This window comes from Chroicocephalus ridibundus, chromosome 4, assembly GCF_963924245.1.
Source record: "Chroicocephalus ridibundus chromosome 4, bChrRid1.1, whole genome shotgun sequence".
NCBI lineage: Eukaryota > Metazoa > Chordata > Aves > Charadriiformes > Laridae > Chroicocephalus > Chroicocephalus ridibundus.
Window position 1 is genome coordinate 32507581 of NC_086287.1, and position 27117 is coordinate 32534697.

The window sequence follows — 27117 nt, forward strand, 5'->3', positions numbered from 1 at the left end:
AGGCGATTTCATCTGTCATTTTTAATTATCTAAATGATATTCACAGACAAAACCTTTCCCATCCATCAGGGCATCGCATTACCATAGACAATGTTTGTTTAAAGAAGAGGCCATAAAATCAAACAATTATGAATGCAGACAAGCCTTGCTATTGACTGCATAAATAATCAAGTGAGATTTCCAAAACTCTCTGCTAATGAATTGGTAGATTGCTGGCAGGAAGTGGCAAGTAATAATACAGACAACAATCTAATGTTCTTATTGACTTTTACTAAAGCTTGGCTACAGTAGCAAAGATCCGAAAATGACGTCAAGTAAGGTTTCCATAGGAGCCGTATTGATATCAGTACACTGCTAAAATACAAGTAGTTAACTCCTGACCTTATAGTAGGACCAGCAATCCCCTGAGAGAGCTGAAACACTAGCAGTACAATACATCATGAGCTGAGCCAACAGCCTCAGGGCTCCAACAACGTTGCTGCACAGGCAAGGGTCCCTTTTTTTGCCATGTATAACAGTTTAATCCACAATAATTCAACTGCAATCCCCAAAATTAACTCTATTTCAGTCTGTTATATGAGTAAATAAACATCTGTAAACTAAGATTGAAAAGTATGCATCTGATACCGCTATGAAATATATGGTGTGCAGAATACAGTCTGTTGGAATGGACTCAGCTTTCTCATCCTGACGTCCCCAGCGGGTTTACAAAAGTCACAAACAGTTTAAAGGCCAGATCCACGGGTTACATAAATCACCATAAGTCCGTTGCTCCATTTACACTATCATGCCTACATCTCATTAACTATAATAATAGGTAGATAACTGGCCCAAATGTTAATGACAGTATTGGTTTCATTAATCAGAAAAAGCAGCAAATCATCTTTTCTGCTCAAGCCCAACATGGCAAAACTAGTAAGAATCTTTTTCCCAGGTTCTAATAAACTAATATGAGACCTCCTTGAGGAAAAAAAAAAAGGTACAGAAAGATGATATGTGAAATGTGCAGACTGTCTCCATTCAGTGGGGCAAAGCTTAAGATGTCCTTTCTCCCACTAGAAAATACTGGAGAAAGGAGTTAGGGTCAACAACAGATGCACTGTGAAGACAATAGCCAGGTAGGTGTAAAACACAAAATAAGAGCGAGAATTTTTTGCAAAGCCCCTGAGGATGGTTACTGAGACAGAGCGAGAGAGACAAAACAGCAGAAAGACTTCCCCTCATTACCACACCCAGAACAGGTTACTGTCAGCATGTAATTCTAGTTTCTTTTACCTGAAAGCATATTGCGAACACTACAAGTCTCATGCTTCTCACCCATATGATGTCCCTCAACTGGCCTGGCAAACCGTATGGAACAAAAAGCAGTTCTGTACTTCAGAATCTCAGTAGTTTTTCCTGCCAAACAAAATAAGCCCAACTGTTTGCAAAATCTTTAACTGACAGCTGTGTTGCTGGGACCGTCCTTCACATCCGTTGTGTCTGAATGAGCACAAACTAGCTCACTGATCGTCTCATATTAGCTCAATCGCATTTTTCAAATCTTTATTAGCTCTTAATGATCTTTCACAGATGCTAAAGAAGGAAACTAGACTGATCTCAATGGGATTCCAAAAAGCAAGGTTTTAAAAGGAAAAATGGAAAAAGCTCGTGATCTAGAGAGATAAGGACTATCATTATATTTGATCTTGGTTCACAGAAAAAAAAAAGTGATGCCTAATTAGTCCCATGTAACCTACCTCCTGGCCTAAAAAAATTAGTGGAAAACTCTTCCCTTTCCCTTCATCCCCCTTCCCCCCTCACATAATGATTTTAATTATCCTCAAAGAGTACAACCGATTCTCACCAAGCTTGGTCATGAAGACTAAACAGACATCGCAGATTGTATCTTTCTACTGCAATTTTCCCCCTTGAACACATAATTGGTAATGAATGCAAGACATCTTTTTTTTATGAAGTATTGTGGAACTGTTTCTAAAATTCCACTCAGAATTTCTTCTCAGTAGATAACATGGTATAGCTTGCTTTCTCATGCTGGTAACCAGACAATGGAAACATTAAGATTGCAGTAATCGCTTACAGCTCCTAGAACTGAGTCTTTAGTTCAAGTCCCAGAGGTTCAGGTTTTGAGGCTCAGGAATGCCTGGTCAGTATTTGTTCTCATCAGCTCGCAAAGGTGACTGGGATACCCTAAATTCATCAGAAATGGATGTCTGAAAGAATATAATGTATATATGTCAATAGAAGACAGTCTAGATCTGACTGGAGTCAAGGCACTGCCAAATTAAATAAACAATACAGTTGAACATTACAAAATTTTTTTCTTTAGTTTGAATAAAGAGGTTAATTATCTTTCAGTCCAGATCAGGATAACTTGACTAGCTGTATATTTCAATGGGAGACAGATGCATGTAATTCAGATTTACACTCATGATTCTGGGTCATGGGAAGATCTGAGGTTCTAGAGAAGGCAAAAACAACCAATAACTGCACTGCAATTATTCCAACTACAGGTGTTCCTATATAGGACACATTTAGCAACCACTGATAAAATTGCACATAGTAACTTCTAATTGCTTGTTATAAAACAAGCAGCGATTCTCTTCACAAATATGAAGAACTTTGGTGTATGCATTTCACCAGGAAGCTTTCTCCAATCTTTTATTTGTTTTATTTTGCAAGTTGAACACTATGATTTATTGAGATTTACCTTTTCTTATCCATAGGAATTATGTTTTGTATTACTAGCATTGTAAAAGAGGCTTAAAGTTTATATTCACTGCATCATAATATGTATGTACTTACAATATTTTAAGTCCTATAGATAAATATCACAGGGTTGTTAGAAAGACATCTCCTTTCCCCTAGGAAAAGATATTGTTTTTTAAAAATCCTAAAATATAAAAAAATATTTTAAAATGTTTTGTGAAGAATGGCTCTCTAAAGTATTAAGTTGTGTTTAATAATATTCCTTGCTTTAGTAAAGCAATCATTTACAACATGGACAGTCTGAATTAAAATAATCCATCAATGCATCATAGTTTGGTTGCAGGCAGTAACACAAAGAAGAATGCCATGGCAACAAACCACTGGAATGACAGAAGTTTCACCGTTTCAACAGAGATAGGGAGTCTCAGCTAGGTGTCTTTCTCAGAGAGGAAGCTGACAATATTTATATGAAACATTACTTTTAGAAATTATGTTTAGAAAGTTTTTAATAGGACACAAGCCACTTTTCATAAAGAGAAGATTTTGAAGAAGGGTGGTATTTGGTCCCAGAACTTACCCCTAAAACTACACTGGAAGAAAACAGGTATTAATGTAAAGTTCTTACAAGAGATCTTGACCTGAAAGTCTAAGCAATATACACACAATTGTTCTGAATTAGTATGTTATATTCCTTCTCCCCTTGATACCAGCAGTCACAATATTTTCAGTAGATGAATGATTTCCTGGGGAAATTCTACACTACAGGACACTTTGGATTTCATTCTTTTCATAACTGTCTTCTAAAAAGGTAAGGCTACATTCCAAAAAAAGGACTTTAAAGCAAGTTATTACTGACTTAAGAAGGTATATCAGGCTTTTTATAGGTTGGTGACCTAAGAAATATGTGACCAGCTAAAGTTCTTTGAGAAATATGATAACCAAACTTGAACATTTAAACCATCTTTTTCAACGGCACTACATTCCAGTGCAACAGGTTGAAATGTTGCAGGTTTCAAATCACAGAAAGCAGGAAAAATTATTAAATCAATAAGTAAAAGTAAAAATAATCAAATAAGTAAAAAAAATAATTGATTATTAAATCAATAAGTAAAAAACCCAACCACCCCAAAAGATACTGAAGATACTTTCTAGATTTGCAAAGTTATCTGAAGAAAGTAATATGAGGAGAATGGTATCAGAAAGTTGTGTGACAACCTCATTAGGTACTGATATTGTTTCTTTATCAATAACAAAAAGAAATACCTGGTGATGACAACAGCCAGGTATTTTTCAAGTCGAACCAGCCTAGAAGTGTTTAGCTGGTGTAATTAGAAAACGTCCTATCTCAAATGGCTCAATGGTTGCACAGGGTAAGATTTGCACATGACCAGAGGTCAAAAAGCAATATCAACAAAAAATGCAAAGGAGGAAAAAAACCCCAGTCAAACAGCAAACATCTCTCCTTGAAAGCAGAAATCAGGGTATTATTGATATATAAATTGCATAAAATAAAACAAGGAAATTATCTTGAAATAAATGAATCTTAATGAGTGATTTTGTTATACTGACAGGTAACTATTAATAATCTTGTTCTTAAAAGAGGTACTTCATTTGAAGGAGGAAATCTTTCTACCTATAATGAAAGCTGTTACGCTCTTCTGCAAAAGCCTTTGCAATACCAGATATAGTCAGTCATTTTCCCTCAGCAGCTCATGGCATTCAGTCCTGGATACTATTTATTTAATCATTCTTACCATGATCATGCACCTATTAAGAGAATCACTTAAGCACCTTTTAAGTTAAGCACAAACCTAAGTGTAGGGTTGAACTGAAGCACACAACACAATTCCAAACAAGTTTATCACAACTGATTGGCCAGATGGACAATATGTGCTCTCACCAGTGCGAAGTTTTCAGCTCTGGTTCATTAACAATTACATGTATCACGAGAATCCACTGGAGTCCGTGGATTAAACAGTTTTAAAAAGAGTGAGAGGAGCCACAGGACTGAAATACTTGCATTTCTGAGGTCCACACAGTGGACGACATTTCTTGCTTCTTAACAAGGCATTAAGAGTTAGAGAAGTAAACTTCCACTTAGACACTGTCATAAATTTCAGAAGGACAAGGTCTTAGGACCTCTGCCAGCTCATACATTTCTAACAAAATAAAGCTTGTAAGACACAAAGTTTGGGTTGAAGGGTTCCATTTTTTTATACTCGAGATTTCTGCATTTTGAAAATAGAAGGTAGCACTTCTGGAATTTAAGCTAAACCCTGAAATGCATTTTCATACGTTCAGTCAGTTACATATCCTGAAAAGGTCTCGAAATATGCTCTGAATTTCCTCCTTTCTACTCTCTTATACAATTAAAAACTGTTCTCGCTTTCAGAGTAACAATTTGGTTATATTCATGTGAGCAACTAAAATAAAATCTATTATAAAGTTTCATTGTGGCTTTTGTATTCATGATTTTTTTTTATTTCAAAGAGAAATGCATCTGGTTTGTTTCTCAGTTACTCTGACTTCTGTTCTGCTAGTCTGTTCGCTACAAGATTTTATCTTTGTATTGTGTTGTAAAAAACACAGTTATTTGTAGAAAATCTGTGTATTCAGTGTTTCCCACACTACATTAATTTACTGTGCTAGGTGTTCTCATCTCTTATTTGGACTGAATTTTTTAAATACCATTAACTACATACTGTGGCTCCTGCAGCATAAAGTTCATGGAGGAATTTGACTTCAGATGATTAGTTAGAAATTTATCACATGTGACGTAAAGGTTTAGCTCCACAGCAATACTTCAACATACACAGAATTTAGGGAAAAGGAGAGTAAAATCAGAACACTGCCACATGGACTACTTATTATTCCACTTCAGTATCTTTTGTAATACGAATGGTACTAAGGAGGTCACACACACGGATCCAAACCTACAATTTTGGTCATAATGGAATGTTTGTATCTTTATGTAGCCATCTTCAGTGCTTGCTGAATTCAACAGCCATATCTTTTCCTGTGGACAGGATGGGCAAATAGAAATTTCTGTATTCCTGCCAGTTCTTTTAATCTACTATTAATACAGTCTGCATCATTGTTCACTACTGCTTTTCTGTTAATATTCCTGTTTTGAATAGTGAAAACCAAGAATATTCACATCTGAACCTTCAGTCTGACAGGACAGAGCAAAACACACAGGGGTTCAGGTCTGCCTTTCCTTGGGGTGCCTGTAGAATACATCCGTTAAAATGAATAAAACACAGAGTATTTGAATAATCATTAAATAATATCACTTAAACTTTCAATGAAAACAGTAATTTATCAATACATTAATCAGGAGGAATATTTGCCCTCCCCTTAAATTATTCTCATAAAATTCCCGTTAGTTTGAGCTCTTTTGATGTGCTAATATGTGGGGGACACTCACAAAATCTAGTTCTAGACAATTAGGGTTAATTTCTATGCTTCTGCTGAAGTCACGACAGAGAGAAAACTTACTGTAATGGGCAATTCACAACAAAAGCTTTATTTCATAGTTGTGAAGTGCCTTTTATTTCTAAAGTTATCCTTCAGCATGCCCCAGACATCACATAGGTGGTTTGGTTTAAATGAAGTATTTCTGCCAGAAAAAGATACAATTCATCTGCAGTAAGAAAAATCAGGAATGACCTGTTTAATGAAACAGCACAACCAGCAAAAGAATAATGCAGAACATTTGTTAGAGATTTCAGTACTTTCCAACAAGAGATTTTCTAGGGAATTACCTCCATGGTTTTATTTTCCTTTTTTCTAATATGAAGTGCTTATACCTTATGTAATGCATAAAATGCTTTATAAGAAATAAGATTATGGTGACAGACACCTGCAACATCTCTAAAATTGCATGTCACAATATTCAAAGTACTAGAAATATTAACGACAAACTAAATGAAATACAAAAGAACTCTATTACTGTACAGAAAAAGAAAACTGAGCAGGGGGCATTTTTGTTTGTATTTTTGATTTTATGTCCTTTTGTATCTCAAGAGAGCTTTATAAAGTCATAATTTAGCTGTGTCTTAGTGGGCTAAAATAGTAAAAGATAGGCATTGTACCTTTTCTTCCTCTTATATTCCTGATTTTTTTATTTTGAAACATTTCCCTTTTAAAACAAAACCAAAGCCTCCCTTTTGCCAATCAATATAAGTACTGGTTAAAATTAAAAGCACACTTCATAAAATCACACCTTTAAGAGAAGTATTATTGTTGTTGTTATTAACAACACTTTAAAAGAAAAGTACATAATTGCTAAAATACAATGAAATCCCCAAGGTAGAAGCATGTTAAGCCATATTAGTTCCAAATGACTAACATTTTCATAGTACTAGCTAAATGAATTAATAATTATTGGCTACTTATTTTAAAGGATTGCCATTTTTTATTTAAAGAGCTATGAAGTACGTGCTGCACTGTCAATTACCCTTCCGGTACCACTCTCTTTTAGAACAGAGAAGAATTCTACAGCACTCCAGACTAATAAGATCAGCTCCCAGTAATCACTATATGCCGTATGAAATCTACATTAGAAAGAGCTGACCAGAAATTTTCAAAATAAAAACATACAAGCAAAGCTGTGGGAGACAGATGATAAAAGTAGCATGTATTCATGTTCACAGTCCACTCCTCTCTCTCTGTGTCAAGAAATATCTATCTAGTCTATTGAAGGATAAATTCAGCTCTGGCATTTTGACTACTTAATGCTTACAGTGAATTTAGTTTAAGGGTCTAAGTCAGGCAAGAAGTAAATGCTCTACTGGTGTATACAGCTATCTCTGAAAGAGATTACAGGCAATTAAAGAAGATGGTTTAAGCTTCCTTTCCGATTCTGTTTTACACCTCCATCCTGTAAAGGAGGCCAATGTGCTGACTTTCTCAGTCTTAGAGTGTCCTTGATGCTTCTTGGTGTCAAGCGTTCATTCTAAAATGAATACTTCTATTTCAAACTCTTTGAAAGACAGCCCTCCCATTAGCTTATACAAGTGAAAAGTAGTACTGGATAAAGAACTTTGCTGAAGGAGAAAATATTGAGGGAGAGGGGAGGCAGAAGCCCTCATCTCTGTCAGGATTTTCTCAATTCTGAGATTGCTTGGTGTGGCATGAATGGATTTGGCCTTCACAGGGTTTTGAAACTGGGATGGTATAGGAAGAGAACTTCTTTAATAAAGAGAAGTTATTTCTGGGTTTCTGGAGATCAAGGCTGACTCAGGAACCCACGCTGATTCTCCCAGGAGAATGAACAAGTAAATATTAACCTAGTTTCTTCTCCATGTGAGAAAAAACACTTGTTAAGTTCCAGTCCTTTTAGATGGATTCTTTCTCTTTTGGCATTTAAAAAATGCTGTCATTTCCTCACTGTGTCGCTGCTTTTTATATGCCTGCATAAGCAGAACAAACCTTATGCATCACAATCATGCCATGAATGGGAAGAGCCCTCACACAATCTCACAGGACATCTTTCGACCTAAATTGGCCTTTCAAACATAACAGCACTGCTTCAGAAGACTTGGCTTTTCCATTCAGTGACTGCGCTGGCTGGGATCTCGAACTCATTGGGAATACAGAATCTGCTCCACATTGGGAGCCAACTGCTGGTGTAACACTGACAGATGCAGGACCCATATGCCCAAGTCTGGGTAGGATGCCTGTATCACTGGCATCTGGATGTCAGCTTTCTTTTTCTGGCTCTACTGCTGGCTTTGCTGATAAACCCAATTGTCTGTCCGCTGCGGGTCAGCCTGCTGCTGCCCTGTAGTCATGTTTCTTGGATTAGTGAGTGGTTCCTCTCTATTAAGGAGTACTATCTGAGCATAGAGTATGCACCTCTTAATGCTTTCATGTGCCACTACACATCTAATTCCAGTATTTCTACTGTTCCTGGTGATTTAGGCACAGATGATGAAATCTTGCAGGTGCAGCGAATCTCTAAAATGTGTAAATGTTCATTCCCTGTCTAGTGGCTGGGGAGCTCTGCTGATACCATCCATTACTTTTTAATCCTAACCAATTTTTTACTGCTAGATAAACTGCCGGGAATTGCAAGTGTAAGATTTGGATGACACCACAAAGACATTTTTATAAAGAGGAAAACACACCACACTAAAATACTCTATATGGTAAAAAAAAAACAAAACCAAACCCAAACCAAAAAACAAACCTATGTAAAAATTTGCAAATATATCATGACATCTACTTAGAAATTTGCAAGTGTCACCCTTGACAGGCACATTCTTGTCACTAAAGAGAATAAAACGCTCTAAAATGCTGTGCTCTGCTGTTGCGACTGTTCTTCTTTAGTTGCTTTGAAAAAGTATGAGGCTTTTCCCTTTGACTTTAGAATACAACAATACCTTAATATCTGGGAGAAAAGCTTGATAATACCCATAGATTAAGAAATGTTAACCATTTCCTAAGGTAAGAAATGGGAAATGCCACTTTCCGTTTACATTCGGAGTCTCCCAAAATCACAGCCTCTCCATGAGGGAGGTCACTGAATGTCATTCTAGAGCAAGGCTTAAGGGTATATGTGCTCCTAAATTCAGAAATAGCAGCTACAGTCACTTCCTGCCAAGCTTCCTACATGTAGATAATTCATACCCTCATCAGGAATAATCTATTTGGGAGTTGGGGAAACTTTTGTAGAATGAATGCCAAATGCTGCTAATTAGCCATTGGCAGACACTGGAAGTGTGGGGAGCAGTACAAAGTCAGTAGACTAAATGTGCAAGGACGAGACATGAAGCAACCCCCTTCCTCTCCCAGAGCAGGTGCCCAACCCAATGTGGACTACTGCATCCAAAAATGCGAACATGCAGGGGCCTAAGTAGAGACAAATAAGAATCCCTACAACACCCTCAATGCCAATGCAAGAGTAGGCCTTTCTACAGGAAGGTGTGGTACCTTCTGCTGGCCAGCTACAGGTTTCATCTTTCACAGGGATAGCTTCAGAAGTCTACAACTAAGTGGTCAATTGAAAATACCTATTTTTGTGTGCCAACTGCAACACGTAAAAATGGCTACTTGCAAGAAATTAGACACATAAAACCACGGAAACATAACTTTCATTTTCAGGACAATAAGCTTGAGTTTATGATAAACAAAACCAAGTTGCTGTGGTTTGGGCTGGACTGGCCTCTAAAATGAACAACAGATACTCTCCCCAACCTCTCCCTTCACGGAAAGAAGGATGAGAGAGGAAGAGATGTATGAGTTTAAAAGAAACTAAACTACTTTAATGAAATATTATTAACAAAATAATAAAAATAAAAGATAATAATATCAAAAAAGAAAATAAAGAAATATATACAACATATACAAAGCCACTATCAAGCTCCCAGGATGACAGTCGCGTCACCGGCAGGCACTGGGAAAGTCCCAGACTGGACTCAGCGACGGATGGGAACTGCATTCTGGACCTGGATTCAGGAACTCACAGATTGGGATCAAAGACAGATGAACAGAGAGAGTCCTCCTTGGACACTGGCCATTGAAGAAAGAGGACTGACCCTTTGATCCCTCAGTTTTTATACTGAGCATGAGGTAGATGACATGGAACACCCTTGTTGGTCAATTTTGGGTCACCTGTCCTGTCCGTTCCTCCCTGCGGGTGGGACCCTTCTAGGCTCTCCTGCTTCCGACCCTCCAACGGGGCATATAACAAAATTAGCTGACCTTGGTTGTTGTAGCAATAAGTATAAGCAGGAGCATCTCTGCACGCCATCCCTTGGTACTTCCTACAAATATCAGGCCTTATCTCTGTTAGAAGCTGAGAGTGTCTGAAAAATATGCCATTAATTTCAAAGAGCTCAATTAGTTAGAAGAGGCTTCTCTGAGAAGTAAAATTACTGAAAAGAAAATTGGTTCTGCTTTACCTCAAACCAGGACAGAAAGAGTCTGTACAGGACTGTTAGATATTCATTCATTTTCAATAAAACTAACACTGTTTTTCATTTTGTGGGCTATGAAGCATTTGCTGGTAACCTGAAGAAAGCTGACCAGTCCCATACTGTTAATGCCTCCTTCTTCCCAACTTTCTAAACTACATACAGTAAGAGGAGGGGAAAAAACCCACCCAAATAAAAAATACTTTCACCTAATGTTCTTTTTTGAAAGCAAACAACAAAGTGATTTTATCAATGGGCTAGGAGACAGCTGCTATAGGAAAGAAGGTATTGTCCATAATGGTGACTGGGAGAAGGAACTCCTGTTCTCTCTTGAAATGTGAGCAGGACTTCTGAACTTTAGACACAGACACACACCTATCACGGATTTTTTTTTTCTCCTTAAAGTGTGCATTAAAGGCAGATAATCCACCACCTCTGTGCTAGAAAAAGCATGAATGAAATCATAAAAATTAAAAACCTTATGTTGAGCAGAAGATAAAATTAAAGGGATGAACAGAATAACAAATACTAAGTGCAAAGCAAGACAATGATACTTACTTTAAAACACTATCTATAATATGTAGGAAAGTATTTATAATTCATTAAATCAAACCTGAATTCAATGAGACACTATCAAAGAGGTGTAGTCTTACAGTAATGTAAAATGGTACATCTAAATAGTATTGTCCTTAAATGGAAAAAAATTGAAAGAAGAAAAGTGCAGTGCGTAATTCATGAACAGAATTCAGCATTGAATTGCATCTTATGTGACCTTATTAAATGTCCCCTAAAGAAAATGTGACACAATATAATTACACAAAATTACCTCACTTCTAGAAATGTTATCATTTGTTTCCATACTCCCTTTTTTATTTTCTGTACAGGTAGAAATTCTAATACAGTGACATTTTAGCAGCAACTAATGGAAACAACCACTTTTAATCAACTTTTGAGATAATATACTTCAGAACACAGAGTGTGCTCTACAAGCCTGACTCATTTCTTTCAAAAATATTTGTATTCCCTTAAATGTTATGTGTTATAAAGTCTGTGTAAAGGTGCTTGCAATTTCCAAGTAAAATCCAGGGGATACAGAGCTACATCTGGGGCTCCAGCTTCTATAGCAGTGGGGAAGACTGAACACACAGTTTCCATGTCAATATTTTTTTTTAATATTTATTTAGACCTCACAGTTGCCAAAAAAAAAAAAAAGTATGAAAAAGTGACTAGCAGATAGCTGATATGAGGAAATAACTCAGAGTTAAAGGCAGCCTTAAACAACAGCATTCATATGAATCTTGACTGTCTATGCTCCATTTAAGGGTTCTCTGTACGCAGATTCCAGTATTACCCTTTGCCAGCTCCCGTGGAAAAAAGAGGGTACACAATGCTGACCTTCACTTCTATTGCAGAGGAGTACAAAGGATGTTTAAAGCCTGTTTCTAGTGCTTTTTGTTTTCATAAGACCTGAAATGAGGAATGTAGAAATCTTTGAAACTGTCATCAATGTTCTCAAGAATGCGAAGAAAAATATCATGGTTAACTTGCATGGCATGCCCATGAAAATATACTTTTCCCCATTTTTATTTATTTAGGTAAAATCAACACCCTTTTTCTTTCTTGATGAATGCTGTGATTGAAAAAAACCCAAAACAACAAGGCATTCTGAAACCAGGACACTTACTGCCCTCACCTATATCTTTACAAACACCATACAAGGTATAATTCTTTCTGGTGAACCCACACATTAGTTTATCCTGTCTATACTTTTCAAGCCACCTTACTTCAGAGCAAAATAGGGCTAAACCCCAAATCATAGATGAATGTAGACTCCATTAAATAGAGCTTTGTTGATGTATCTGAAGAAAAATTCCTCTTTCAGCATCTAGAGGCTGCAGAAAGTCCTCCATTTCTTTTAATGACCTATTCCCTCTGTCTGATTCAATACAGCCCACTGGCTATGGAAATGACAACACTCAGCAGGTGACAACAAAATGGTCAACAAACAGTGCTGAGATATGTCATTTTCTTCAAACACTTTCTCAGGAATTAAATGACACACTACGGTATGCTGTGTCCTGCTCAGATCAAATATTTCTTTATTAAATGAAACTGCACGCTTTTATATATCGTTGCCATATAAAATGCAGGTTTAAGTGTACTGTTTCAAGCTCCGACTGCAAAACAATTTGCTATTTCCCACCCCTCCTCCAGTCTCCTTTTAGCATATAACCCCTCGGGCAGCAACTGCTAGGATGCTGTGCCTTTGCCATAACTCCAGATTGAAAGCCCTGCCCTTATGGAGTCAATCTGATGCACTTACTGTGACTGGGACAAATTGGAGTATGCAAATTAGCACCTTTCTAGTCTCCTGAACCCAGGAAATCCTCTTGCTATGTGTTCCAGCTAATGGACCTGAGATGTCCCTTGTAACTATGCTGTCTGTGCAACTCCTTTAACCTTTTCAGATTCTGATCTAGCCTTTGTTCCCGGCCCTTTTTAGAAATGTGCAACGTTATTAGGCTAACCTCTGTTACAATTTAAACCAGTGTAAAACCAGAGCCACATCATAGCATTCAGTGGCATTTACACATTTAAAGTGTAAAAGAGCATCCAACAATGAATAGAGGCCCACAACATTAAAAATTCTGAGAGGTTTTTCTGCCTCCTTTCAGTTTCAGATACTTATCATTACTCTGAATCACCTACACTAGGTTAAAATGCGCAATTAGATTTCTAAAGTTCTAAATAAATTAACATCAGGTTTAAGAGTTTACTCTTTTATTACAAGAGGATGATCTTCTGAGAAGACTATCAGTCTACAAAGTACTCCAGGAGAGACTGGTGATCAAACCTGAACAGATTCCTATGTAGGTTACAGATTTAGCTGCAAAAAGATGAAATAGCATCTATCCTTAAATCATAAAGCCGAAACTGGTACTAGAGATGCCTTATCCCTGGAAAGGCACACTGCAAAGCAAGATACTAATCTTTTCTTACTAGAGTCCTATGACTCTTTTCACAACACATCAGTATTTACAGTGTTTTCCTGCCTTTAAACTGTCTTTGGGTGAGGTGTTTGAGCAGTTAATAACTGGACATTTCACGTCACACCAAATTAATGTTTCCAAGTAGATTGTGTGTCTATCTTTTTCTCAATACAACAGTCAGTTCCTGACATTCTGCTGCCTTGTCCAGTTTGGTTTTTTGAAGATCTTGTTCCTAATTTAATGTTGTTAAAATAATCCAGATTATTTTCTTTGGTCCTGTCCACTTAGAAAGTGTATTTATTTTACCAGGTTGTACTCCCTTCTGCGTATATACCACCATCTCTTACATCATAAATCTCTCAGTTTTGTTCAGTTTATACCAAGGCATTACAGCATCCCATTTATTACTGTTATCTCACTGTTTCTGAATGACTAATTTGAACTTTATACAATTGTCAGCTTTTCTAGATAAAACATAGTTGCATACTGAATGTTTTTGATTTTGAATAGAGGTGTAGATTAAGTTAGGTATCTATTTTTCTCCCTTATCATGTTCAATTTCTGGACTGCACTTTGTTGAGAGCAATTGGTGTCCCCTTTGGTTTTGTACCTGAACGCTCTGGATGCCACTTCATCTCAGGAAGGAAACTGATAAAAATAGACTCTAAATGACAATGAGGAGTTTCAGGTTCAAAAATTAAGTATACAAAGTAGCCTACATGTGCGTCTTATAGGAATCATTCCCTCATAGAGGTTCATATGATCCCCAAACCTTTAGTTCTGACTTGTTAAGTACTCATTCTGTCTTACTACGTTATGCACAGCTCTTCACTGCCAAGAGAAAGTTTAGGATCACTTTCCTGCATGGTTTGATCTGCAACAACTATTTCCTCTTAATTCATCTCTTAACTTCCACTTTATTTTTGGCAACTGATGCATAACTTAACCTCTACTTCATCCCAAAAATCTTTACTTTCAGACAGCACAGATCTATGCTCTCCAACATATCCTATTTTTTTTTCAGCTTTTCCAGATTTTCCTCTTTTTGCCTGCCTTTGACACATGTTAACAGAGGTCAGTTGCTGGTCTACCGCTTTAACCCAATGCAGACTGCATGAAGCTGAACGGCCCTCTTTGTCCTCAGAAAGTGTACCACTGACATCATCATTAGCAACTGCCCTTCACAAATCTCCAAGCCAGTAGAAGTCTTTTCTGCTAACACCTTTTACAGCCTGGAAAAATCCTCCATCAGCACTACCATCTGCTGCTTCCTCACCTTTAGTCTCGTGTCACTATTTCTGTGTTGACTAGTGTTATACAGAGATAACCTCATTATGTAATACTCAGAGCAACTGAAAATAGCAAATGAGAAGATAAATCTTCTCCTTAATATTTTATAGCACTCCCAACACTTTTCTGTCTATTTTCCCACTTTTTTCATTTTCTTGTCAGATGGGGCTCCCTGTAATAATTCAAATATTGGAAGAAATGAGATTTCCGCTCAGCTATAGCCTAGCCAACCACAGAACTACCTCTAAACTTAATGTCCAGTTGTACTTGTTTTTCTACTGCTTATATCTAATTAAAACACTCCAAAGTTTGAGTGGGTCCAGAGGAGGGCCACGAAGACGATCAGAGGGCTGGAGCACCTCTCCTATGAAGACAGGCTGAGAGAGTTGGGGTTGTTCAGCCTAGAGAAGAAAAGGCTCCGGGGAGACCTTATAGTGGCCTTCCAGCACCTGAAGGGGGCCTATAAGAAAGCTGGGGAGGGGCTGTTTGCAAGGGCATGTAGCGATAGGACGAGGGGGAATGGTTTTAAACTAGAGCAGGGGAGGTTTAGACTGTACGTTAGGAAGAAGTTCTTTACAATGAGGGTGGTGAGACACTGGAACAGGTTGCCCAGAGAGGTGGTGGAGGCCCCATCCCTGGAGACATTCAAGGTCAGGCTTGATGATGCTCTGAGCAACCTGATCCAGTTAAAGATGTCCCTGCTTACTGCAGGGGGGTTGGACTAGATGACCTTTAAAGGTCCCTTCCAACCCAATACATTCTGTGATTCTATGAAAGTTTTACAATACTCAAACATTTCTGGGGGAAGACAATTTTTAGAACTATGCATTTTCTTCTTCAATTATGATTATCCGTACTGTTTGGCCCATTTTAATTCCTAACAGTGTGTTTACAGGGCAAAGTATCAGTACTTGTTTTCACTACAGGAGAAACTGTTAATTGTGTGCAACTCTTGCACCTTCGTCCACAATGGTTCATTACTGCATAAATGTAAATAACTTGCTCTGTTCACCAATCTCTACTTTGCCTTAACAAAAAAGAGCCACAGGTTTTGCATAACCTAAACTGGTTGCATGCTGAACACGCATATTTACAATGTATGGAAAACTTTACCCACATGTTCTCCAGCAAGATTTTTTTTAGAAAAAAAGAATAGTGTCTTGTTGTATTTTAAAAAATCTAGTTACTATAGATATATAGCAACATCTTCCAAACATGAGTACATATTGTAGTAAAATTGTATAGAGAATTCTTTCCACTTTTTGTCTATACCAAGCTTTAGAGAATATCATTGTCCTATAAAAGGTGTCAACAGTGCTGCAAAAATAATAACAGAAACGGAGAACAAGACCCATTTGGACAACAGAGAAAAAACTCTTATATGAAAGCTTCCTTCAAATTTGGTATTTGTTTCTACACCTTCTGTATTTGATAACACTCACTTATAAACTGGATGATAAAACTGCATTAACTTGAGAAGAAAGTGGAAACATTTTCCCAATAACAACTTCCAATTTTTCTGGTTGAATACGGGAAAAAGTATTTTCTTTTGTTCCGTAACCATTAGCATTTAGTTGATCATTCATGTGACCATGACTATCACATGTATGATTCAATCTGTTATTTGCAATTACACAGCTCAGACAGTGGGATAGGATCAGCCTCTAGAACAAAATTATGGACACACCTTTCTTTCAGTTTAGGAGTGCAGGTGGATGGGGTAGTAGCTACCTACAAACAGAAGACTAACTGTTAGAGGGCTCACTTGGAGCGAAGAGACAGTTATTAATTTTCCTTTTTCCTGAGGAAACTTAAGCTTATCTGACATGCTCCTGAAAATAAGCCAGTGACCCAGATATAGTCCAATGTACTCTAAATGGTAGTGGCATCATCTGGTATGATTCACTAGAAACCAGCGATGTTGCATTCATTCCACACAATTAATAAGGGACCTACTCTGAAGAACAGTACTATAACTATGTTGACATACAGCATATATTTATACAGTTTCATGTTAGTCTTATTTTACAGTGCTGGATGCATCAATAAAAGAAAATAACTAAAAACCAAAAAAGAATACAAAACTATTAGAATGAGGGACATCTTTCAGTTGTTCACAATGCTAGCAATTCATCAGGCTTCATGTCCATAGGGCATGGGTGGTTTGTTTGTTTATTGACTTTAAATACAGAAAAGCTGAAATAACATCAATGGGTCTAATAACCTGTGGCTTCTCTATAGGATGGGGGTAGAGACACAACTAAATTTCCATGAAGTTCCATCCACAAGCTGAGGCTGCCAGTGGAGTGAAAAGGATGTGAAGTATGTTTACAAAATATCAGATTGCCTTTCATTCACGGAGAGCCTGAGACCACTGCATGGAATAAAGCCAAATTGCAGCATTTTAAGCCATATGCAGCTTCCAAGTAGTTCAAATTCCGCTCCCATTCTAGGATATTACATGATCAAGTCTGTGGTGCTACTTCTAGGCTGCTGGGAAGTAAAACAGGGGCTAACAGCCCTTGCGCATGCTGCAGATAACTTTGCAGGGTCATCTTGGACACAACTGCACATCCACTACAGGTATGCTCTCTGAATTGTGAACCATTCCATCCAAGCTAAGTGGTTTGTATCCTGTGGCTCTTGACTCAATGATGATGAATAATACAGCCTATAGGGTCAGAATGTTTGCACTGAGGATGTCTTTCCTTTTATTTTCCCCTCGTTGAATCTGATACTCTGATTACGAAGACTTGTTCATCACAAAATACTTTCTTAATGGGAGAAAAAGGTACAATATAAAGTAAAAGGGAAATGCAAGTCTCACAAAATTTCCAAGATAATGCTCAACAAGGATTAGGAAAAAGCTTCTAGGGAGGTAGGTGGGCCCCTTTACGGCACAGAAGGAGAAATCAGTGATTGTTATCCACTTGTAAATCACGGGTGCACAACAGATCTCACTATGGGACTGAATAGTTCATGAGATTGGGTGTTCGAGCTTTTTTCCCTGTCTAGTTTCAGCAGTTCAATTCTATCAAAAGTATCTAATGGGCAATAACTTCAGGGACATACCAGAAATGAAATGGGATCTTTCATCTATTTTGATTTTGGGTTTGGTTTGGGTTTTTTTTGACACTCATGGTAGACATCTCCACCACAATGGTTATTCATGACAGTGCTCACCATTGACCAAGTCTACCAAAAAAAAAAAACAAAAAAAAAAACTGGGACAAAAGAGACATCTTCGTTGCACTGACACTTCAGTATCTCTCTGATTTAAGGATTTCTTCACAAAAAAACAGGTAGAGGTAGAACAGTATAGACAATTTAAGACAACTGGTGTCTAAGTTATTGTGTAAGGTACCATAATGCTATATGAAAGTGAAGTTGATTAGGCACTACTGAAGTAAAGAATGCAATTATGAAAGTTATCACTCTTGTATGCAGGAATATAACATGTGTAGCGCTCATTACAGTTCAGATACACAGTTTTACTATTATTACTAGTATCATCTTTCTATCCTATTCTGACTTCAAAACTATTCAATTGTGTTTAATTCCAAATATTTATTCTTTAAGAAGGCATTGGCATTTTTAAAGGAATAAATATGTATTCTGTAAAATATTAAATTTTATTTGAAAATACTGTACATTTTACTTTTAATTGTTTTACAGTTCAAATTGTAAGGTGTGTTCTTTTTGTTCAAGAATTTTAAAAGCAACTAATTTAAATATGCAAAATTATCTTGAGTTGTTCATACGTGAACTTAAAAGCCATGCAACACAGGAAAATTAAGTAATTATGCCTCCAAGTTATTTACTGCAATTAAGCTCATTTATCATATGCAAATTAGTGCAAACTGGTCTCATTAGTTACTAAATTACTCAATATGAGCTGAACAATGTAGCACTCCAGTTTGTAATGAAAAATCCCTGTAGAGGCAAGCAGTATCAATTAAGCTAATTTGCATATGCAAATATATTCACTAACTTTCCCTTTTCTCTATATTTAGTTCTACATTTCCTGATCATTCCTGATTATATGAAGAATATGGGGTTACTGACCCTTTTCCACACCTTCTCAACAGCAATGAAGCTGCAAAAAAAATCCAGGGCGCCTGAAAAAAATAATAATCTTCTTGCTAATTTTTACAACCATTTTCAGCCAAATTTTTGAATAGCAGGTACCAGGAGTAATATTTTTTTACTGGATTTATTTAATAAACAAATATAAAAAATACATACAGAAATTTAAAACTGAAGATGTCTTTACTGAAGTCCATTCTCATTATAACACCCCTTTTCAGAAGAAGAATGTAGAAGATAACAAAGAACACAATTTGTCAAATCAAAAATCTTGTCAAAAATTAATTAACATATTGCCATTATCTATTTTTCTCCTCTATTGCAAACATTTCTACTGTCCATCATTCAGGTGATTTTACTTGGAAAACATTTGAAAGACTTTTTGCCCTGACTTGAAGATTCTGGTATAATAGTGTTTGGGCATTCACGTTTTGTGGTGTCTTTTTTCCCACAAGCACAGAGTCGATACTGTCTTTGGCTTCAAACCTACTGTGGGAATCTCTTCAGCATGATATACAGCAATCATCTGTGGCTTGGAAATTTTTTGACATGACTGACACTACTTGCTTGTAGAATCAAGATGTAAAATATCACAATGTGCACGTCCATTTCTGGTTTTACAACATCATTATAAATAAACTATACCCACGTTTTTTTTTTAAACATACTGTATTATGCTTCTCATGTGTCTGTCAATAAATTTTGAAGTATCAAAATATTAGAAGGATTAGAGAGGCTCCTTAATTTCTGAGTTTACACTTAACCCAGTCTTCAAAATATTAATAGCAAAAGGGATTAAACAAACTAACTATTAATTCACCTTCCTCAGACAGCAGACTCTGAAATCAAACACAGGTATTCCCAAGGTGTAATCAAGGTTTTTTACTTCACTTGCAAACAATACTTATCACAATACTGCTTTGAAAATAATTTCTAGGAGCAGCAGACTAAATGAGAACTTGTTAGAAATGTATTCCACCACCGAATCTGTCTAATTGTTGTTTTAAAAATCATTTTGTTTCTGGAGATTATCTTTCTACCTATAAGACCACAAGGCAGTACTTTGAAGTTTGTTCAGATCTGTTAAAAGGGGTGCATTTGAATGCATGACCTAGACTTTCCTTCCAAGTGTTGATTACTCGGCTAAAACAAGACAAGATTTTAACATATCATGATAAACTTGCCACCATTATTAATTCATTTTGTCCTTTATCCATCATCAACAGTCTATTCTCTTTTAAATGTCAGAGTGGAACTTTCTATTATCAATTGAGAGATTAATGGAAGTACTTTGGTAAAGCACCACCCTCTCTGAAAAGGCCACACCTCAACAGATATTCAATATGAAGCTGGTGGTAATTTTGACTGAAAAATCAAGTGCTAGATAGTTTATTTTACAAGTACTTTGATAGAGCTATACCCTGAAAAGACCTTACCTTATCACATGTATGTATAAAAAATAAAAAACCAGAACAGGAATCTAGCTTAAACAAGTAATAAAATCACTAATTGTTTAAATATGCAATAAGTGAAAAACTCAAATGTCAAGTAGTTTTCAAAGTGGCCATGCTAGGTTTTTTCATTTTCATTCATAAAGGGTCATACCTAATACCTAAGGAGTGTATATAAATCAGTCTCAATGAGGTTTTATCTAGATATTTGTTATAATTCATATAGTAAAAACCACATCTTTAAGGTACATAGTATGTGTTTACTTACTAAAAGCAACACACTGACAAATTACATAAACTGAAATATCACAAAAATGCTATTTCTTCATTTTTTCCTACACTTATGAGGCAGCATAACAGTGTTTCTGTCTAATATGCAAACACATACTGTAGACACTGGTGCAGATATCTTTGATACAGTAACTATAACACAAGTATTTGCTTACAGAATCAAAAACTTGACCTAGACCTCTGTCAAGGGCGTACAACTAAGTAAATCACTTCATTCATGATTTTTGTTCCAAAGAGAAATTCATTCTACTAGTAAATCTCATGCTTTCATGTTTTCCTAAAATTATCTTCGTTGCTATTCTGCATTAGTTACTTTATAAAGATGTGAAAAGTCTGACATGAACCATAGTGCTTTTGAATGCAACAGCTGAGTTAGTACAGAGAGATAGCTCTCAATCATTTCAAATTAAGTGGAATATTTCTCATGATAATATCCTAATTTACCTCTTTCGTACCTCTCAAAAGATAATACACCAAGCAGTATATTTGCATTGAGAAGCTGTGTACATTGCCAAATAAGAGCAGTTATTCAGTGCCACACTTAGAAAAGACTATGTGGTTTTTATTTCCATAGTGCTGAGTTTTTGCCTTGCTGACAAAACACATCACATTTTGTTCTTAACCGCTTCTGCTCCACGTTTGATTACTGCAACCTAAGAAAGGTTGTAGTAACCCTGACAAAACAAAGCATGCATAAGAATGTTTCCATCAGGTCATTGTTTTTCAGTTTAATCTTCCCAGAATATAACAACTTGTACAGTGTGACTAAATTCTTTGACGAACATCAGATTAGTTTTTATCATAGCTAAGGAGACCTAAGAGAAATGCTGCTGTTCATTTTTTTCTCTTTGCAGATTGTCGCAAATTTGTGATAGATAATTGTGACAACTGGGATATCAGGGAGCAAAACAGCGCTCATAAACCAAAGTGGGAGGAAAAAACCCTCTAGATCTATACGTGACACATAAGGCAGATCAAATCACCAACACAAAATACTCTTTTGTGCACACATACACACAAATACATAAAGTCATTCTGCAAGCAAACACCTACTGCAAAGTTGTAAACAACATAATATTGTGATTCAGCTAAATAATACTTGCCCTCCCTCTCATTAACATTCTCCCAATCACAGGCTTTCTAAAAAGAAGGAAATAGGATCTTAAAAAAAATCTATCTCATTAGTGTAAGTGCTGACAACAATACTGTTCAAATTATTGGCAGAAATATGACTAGCTAGTTATTTTGCTTTTTCTTGGAAAAGCCACTTATTTACCTGTAAAATATGACTTCCCAAATGTGATTCAAATACTTCAATGGCAAGGGCACTGGGACTTCTCCTGCGCTGGGCACCTATAACTGAATAAAAAACAGTTATGTTGCAAGGTCTGCACATTCATTTTTAAGGCACCCCTGATCATACCATTTCACATTAACTATTCAAATATGTTTCACATTTTATGCACCAGTGTTAATTTCAAATTTGCCTTGCTTATAGTAAATAAAATTGGTAGGTAATTTTCAGTGATTCAAATTTGAAGGAAAAAAGACTCTTTTTTTCAAAAAATTCTGTTTCAATGTCCAAGAAGTCTGGAAATGAATCATTTATTCAAATATATCCCAAGTCCCTGTAGAAGGTTATTTTGTACATGGTGATGACAGCATGCAGTATTTACTGAAAAATACTATTGAAAAAGGTGTTACACATAATGTAAATGTTTTTGAAATTTGGGGATAAGAACTACATATTACTCAGGAATTAGGAAGATATGAGAGATTTATCTGAACATGTTATTTATCTTATTTGAAGATGAAATGAACAACATTAAAAAGTCAACATTTGTAAACACATCTGAGATATCAAAGTTAGTGCTAAGCTTAGGGAAGTATTGTAGCATCCCAGATATCCATGTTAGTTGCTGGAATAGGTACTTGAAACTTCAGCTTCTACATTTAAATGATATCGTTTAAAAGTACAAAGTAATAGGCAGTTATGTTTCAAAGGCAGCAGTGACTACAAAAAAGGCGGAGAAATCATAATACTGATATTTCGTTAAACTCTCTATGCCAGGAGCACAAAGCCAGCAATCAACTCTGAGTATAACCAAGAACAGGCAGCTACTGCAAACTGAGGTTTCTTCGTAGGTCTAGGCTGTCTTTGGCACACGACCAGAGAAAGCTAGAGCACTGAGAAGAGGGTGAAGGGCTGCAGGAACTTTCCCTTCCTTTCCTGTCTTAGTGCCAAAGCCAGGCATGACCATAGCAGAGAGAAGAGGTGAAGTTCATTCTGCACCCTTTTAAAGTGTATACAAAAGCATTTACATCCAAAGATCCTGATGGTCTAATGCCTCTGGAACCATCACAGCACTAGTGCATCTTTACATATTGCTCTCTTTACAACACACGATAAGAAAAAAGAAATACCAAGGATCCACTAAAACAAGCAAAATGGATGACTGCCATTACTGAACAGGCTAATTTAACATGAATGAAAACAAAATATAGAGCAACAATTTCTTAGTCTTCTATGATACTGTCTGCCAAACATGATATCAGTAAGAAAAGATAAATGCCAAGTAATGATAGTCATATTGACCTAAAAATGTAATACCATTCCTTATTGATGCTTCATATAATTTCCCTGCAGGAAATTCTAAGTTATTTATACTGGGGAAACAGGTGGCTTCATTACTGATAGATTCAGACAATAGCTCGTAATTACAAATGGTGACTGCTGTAGAGCCAGTATTTTCTAAGTCCTCTTTTCTCTGATGGTATTCAAGGACACGGATGCTAACAACTTAAGAGAAAAGTCTTCTTCAAGACTTCAGCGTTACAGTGCAACTAAAGTTGGTAACAGACCAACTGCTGTACTTGTTTTTTTTTTTAACTTCAGTTAGTATAGTGACTGACCAGACATGTTAGTATAATATTATTCTTCTACAGATTTTAGATAGTCAGTCTTATATTTTTCTATATCAGCTTTCCGATTCTAAATAATTTTGTTTCTCTTCGCACTGTCTCATCTTTTTTATAGCTGTAGTGATGCCTACTATAAACAGCAACGCTTATTTCATGAAAAAAATAAAAGCGCATTAAATTTTCTAGCAACTTTGACTCCTTTAACTTTCTTCTTTGGAGAAAGACTTAAAGATGATCCTACTTTTTTCCTTACTCTGCCTCCAGATAAGTTATCAAATGCTTGCTTCAACTGGAGCTGCACCTATGTTTCTGAGAGAAACTTTAGCTTTAGCTGTGGGACTAAACAAAATATATAGCACTTTAAAGATTATCAGTATTCCCATTATGATTGCTATCAGTTAGCACTGTGCTTTGTATGGACATTTCATTTATAATCTACCAGAAATGAAAAGGAAATTCAGTTTTGACCTGCTAGGCATGGCTTCATAGCAGTCTCCATAAGAGCACTGCAGAAAGCAAAAGACCCCAGAAAACCACAAAACCTCCCTGAAATCCTTTAGGTCCTTTCATTCTTCCATCTCGACTGGGTTATATTTTCCCCACATTATCTGAACACATCACTATTTGGAATTTACCTTACAATTAATGTTCTGTTTCCTGCCCATATCCTTCCTTTACAATCCCCTAGTATAAAGTATATCTATTGCATATTGAATCTAGTTCTATGATGTTAATTGTTAACAGTAGGTTTTTTTGCATGTGAGTATCATAACTTGAATAAAGTGCATGAAGACAGTGCAACACTTTTTATTTACAGGTAGGTCATCAGTTCTTCATACTTGGGACACTCAAAGTTCTACAGCTCAAATGAAAACACTTCAAGGTCAGTGAGTTAACTAGAAAACATGAGGGCCAGAGCTTAGCTTTAAAATTTGTCAATTAAATCCTCTATGAATGCCTGCATCCTAGTGGCTGGTATACACGTAGACAAATAACTTGTAGTACTTTCATGCCATTCAGTTCATTGACATTTTTATAGCAGTAAAACTCTTGGATTTATGTGTCTTGCACTTACTCAGGTGATGTGGGGCTGTAATGACAGTTCCTAATTTTACAACCAGCATAAATATGTTACACAGAAAACCATTATCCTTCTGCTAGCCTTAATGTGACTCCTATTTGGTAACTGAATAGATGTTAAACATGCTCTTTCTGTATTTCATCCATTTCCCTAACTATCATTCTTCACATTTTGAGGAATGAGACAAGAATATTGAGATAAATATAGAATAAGGGAAACAAACTTATTTGATCTTTTGACTTTATTGCCCCATTATTTTACTTAAGCTTTCAAGATTTCTTGATACCTATCTGCATCAGAAGAAATACACTATTTTGGGTACACAAACGCATATCACATCGATACCTTTCAAAACCATGGCAATCTCACAGTCCAATCACAGCACAAAGCCTCTTATTTGTACTGAACGGATTGCTGGCATGACAATAGATGAAAGGAAGACATAGACTAAAACGGTTGGATTAAAAAGCAGGCCACGTTGTTATTTTATTCTAAAATTTCAAAAAATAAACTATAAATACTGAACTGGTTTCCATCACACAAGCCACAGCCAGTCATCTCTAAATCTCTTATCCTGTGGATGGAACCATCAGCAGCCATAGCTCAGCTGCTCACAGAAATCTTGGAAAGCAAGGGATTTAGGATTTATACCACAACATCTATAAATCAAAGTAGCTCAACAACCTTCACAGACCTAAGGATGTGGATGCACGTCTTTTTTAAAAATGTGGATTCCATTTTAAATGCAGACTCTTTACAGAAACAAAATACTGCATGCAGGAAATAAATTTCTTCTTTTGAGTAACAGGAAATAGGGGAAATTAGGATGTGGAGAAGGGTGAAGCATGTGTACCAAACTGCAACAGGAGTCACAAAGGAAACGAGTTCCAAATGCAGGTTGAATTCTTCTTCCAAGCTTCTATTGTTTTAGTGGTGTGAACAAACATCTCTAAATAGGCTTTTTCACATGTGGTCATATTTTGTACTGTCTACATTTAATTGATAAAGTTTAAGGTTTGAATGCACAATTGTTGAGGTTAATCAAAAAGTTGACTGAACCAATATTTGTATTAAATATTGACTGTTAATAGTGACAAGATGATAGAAAGACTGTTTTCACACATGCACTTTGTAGTGCTGGAGCAGAGGAATCTGTCTACTAAAATCTTTTACTTTTCATGGCATTGGACCATGACTTTCACTATCCAGACTGACAAGTCTATTCCTGGCATAGGATTATTCCGTAACAAGCTATTAACAAGGAAAAAATTCTAACTGTTGACTAATTCCTCTTTAAATTTCCTCCCTCAATGACTAATCTGGCTATGCATGAGGTGAAGGAAGAACCACATCCCTTTCAGTGTGTCTTGGGGGCAGTCTAAGCATGCTTAATGCAGTCTGAAGAGCATTCACAATTGTGCTAGGAAGAGTGGGAAAGGATGGAAAAGAAAAACGTAGACTACCAGCAAAGATTTCCATGCATCCTGAAGAGAGAGGATTTCCTCTTAAACTCACTTCTAAGCTATTGGAGCACAGGATGACCAAAGACTGATGTTCACTGTGACTAGTTCTAGTAGTGAAGACAGAGTTCTAATTAAGCAGAAGCAGTATTCCTTGATCACTAGGAGTGAAAGCACACATCACCAGCACAATAATTGGCTCCCCCTAAAATACTTTTGTGAGCCTTTGCATGCCACCTTTCAACATAAATTAGTTTTGTGGAAAGTTTGGTAAAATTCAGACCAAGAGTTTTTAAATTCTGTTGCTTTGATAATAGTTTTTAAACTAGTTTTAAAAACTATCTTGAACTTCTTAATTCCCCTGAACTATTATTTAGTTATAAAGGGTCAAATAGCCTCAAGATCCTTATTTTTTATTTAATGTCTGTTGACTTTTCTGAGCAGCACTTTTCTGTATGTTTGGAAGCAGAGGTCCAAGGTGTACGGCCATCCCACTACATTCTTTTAGGTGATCTGCTGCCTGAAGAATTAAAAAAAAAACAGAGCCCACATTTTTGATCTTGAAGAGCTCGAATTATGACTGCCAATAAAGTCAGACTTTAATTAGGAAAGCCTGAACAGATCTACATAAATATGAATGTTTATAAACACTCCACCAAAAAGAACATTATCCGTTTTATTCACAAAATATGTAACCATATCAGGCTGATTGCATAGAAGCTTCACATAGGGTTGGCTAATATTTCTCCCTGTAGATATCAACAAAATACATGATGATCATTTCAGCTGAGAGCATAAGAAGTTGAGTTGTCTGAATTGTCTCAGATGACTGTATGTGCAAAGCAGGTCACAGCATGAGTGTGGCTATAATCTTTTAAGTATTCTTTTCCAGAGTTTAACATTTTTCGTTTCAAAGTA

General features: G+C 36.4%; 1 protein-coding gene across 7 annotated transcripts in view; it reads right to left on the reverse strand.

Annotated features, from left to right (window-relative positions):
• NPAS3 (neuronal PAS domain protein 3) overlaps positions 1-27117 on the reverse strand; it is a 625871-nt gene that overhangs the window by 292080 nt on the left and 306674 nt on the right. For 5 of the 7 annotated variants that reach the window (XM_063333307.1, XM_063333310.1, XM_063333312.1 and 2 more), the window contains one exon: positions 22013-22095. In XM_063333307.1, coding sequence (XP_063189377.1) covers positions 22013-22095 — 83 coding nt within the window. The remainder of the gene's footprint in view (positions 1-22012; positions 22096-27117) is intronic. The other 2 variants (XM_063333309.1, XM_063333313.1) reach the window with 1 other exon arrangement.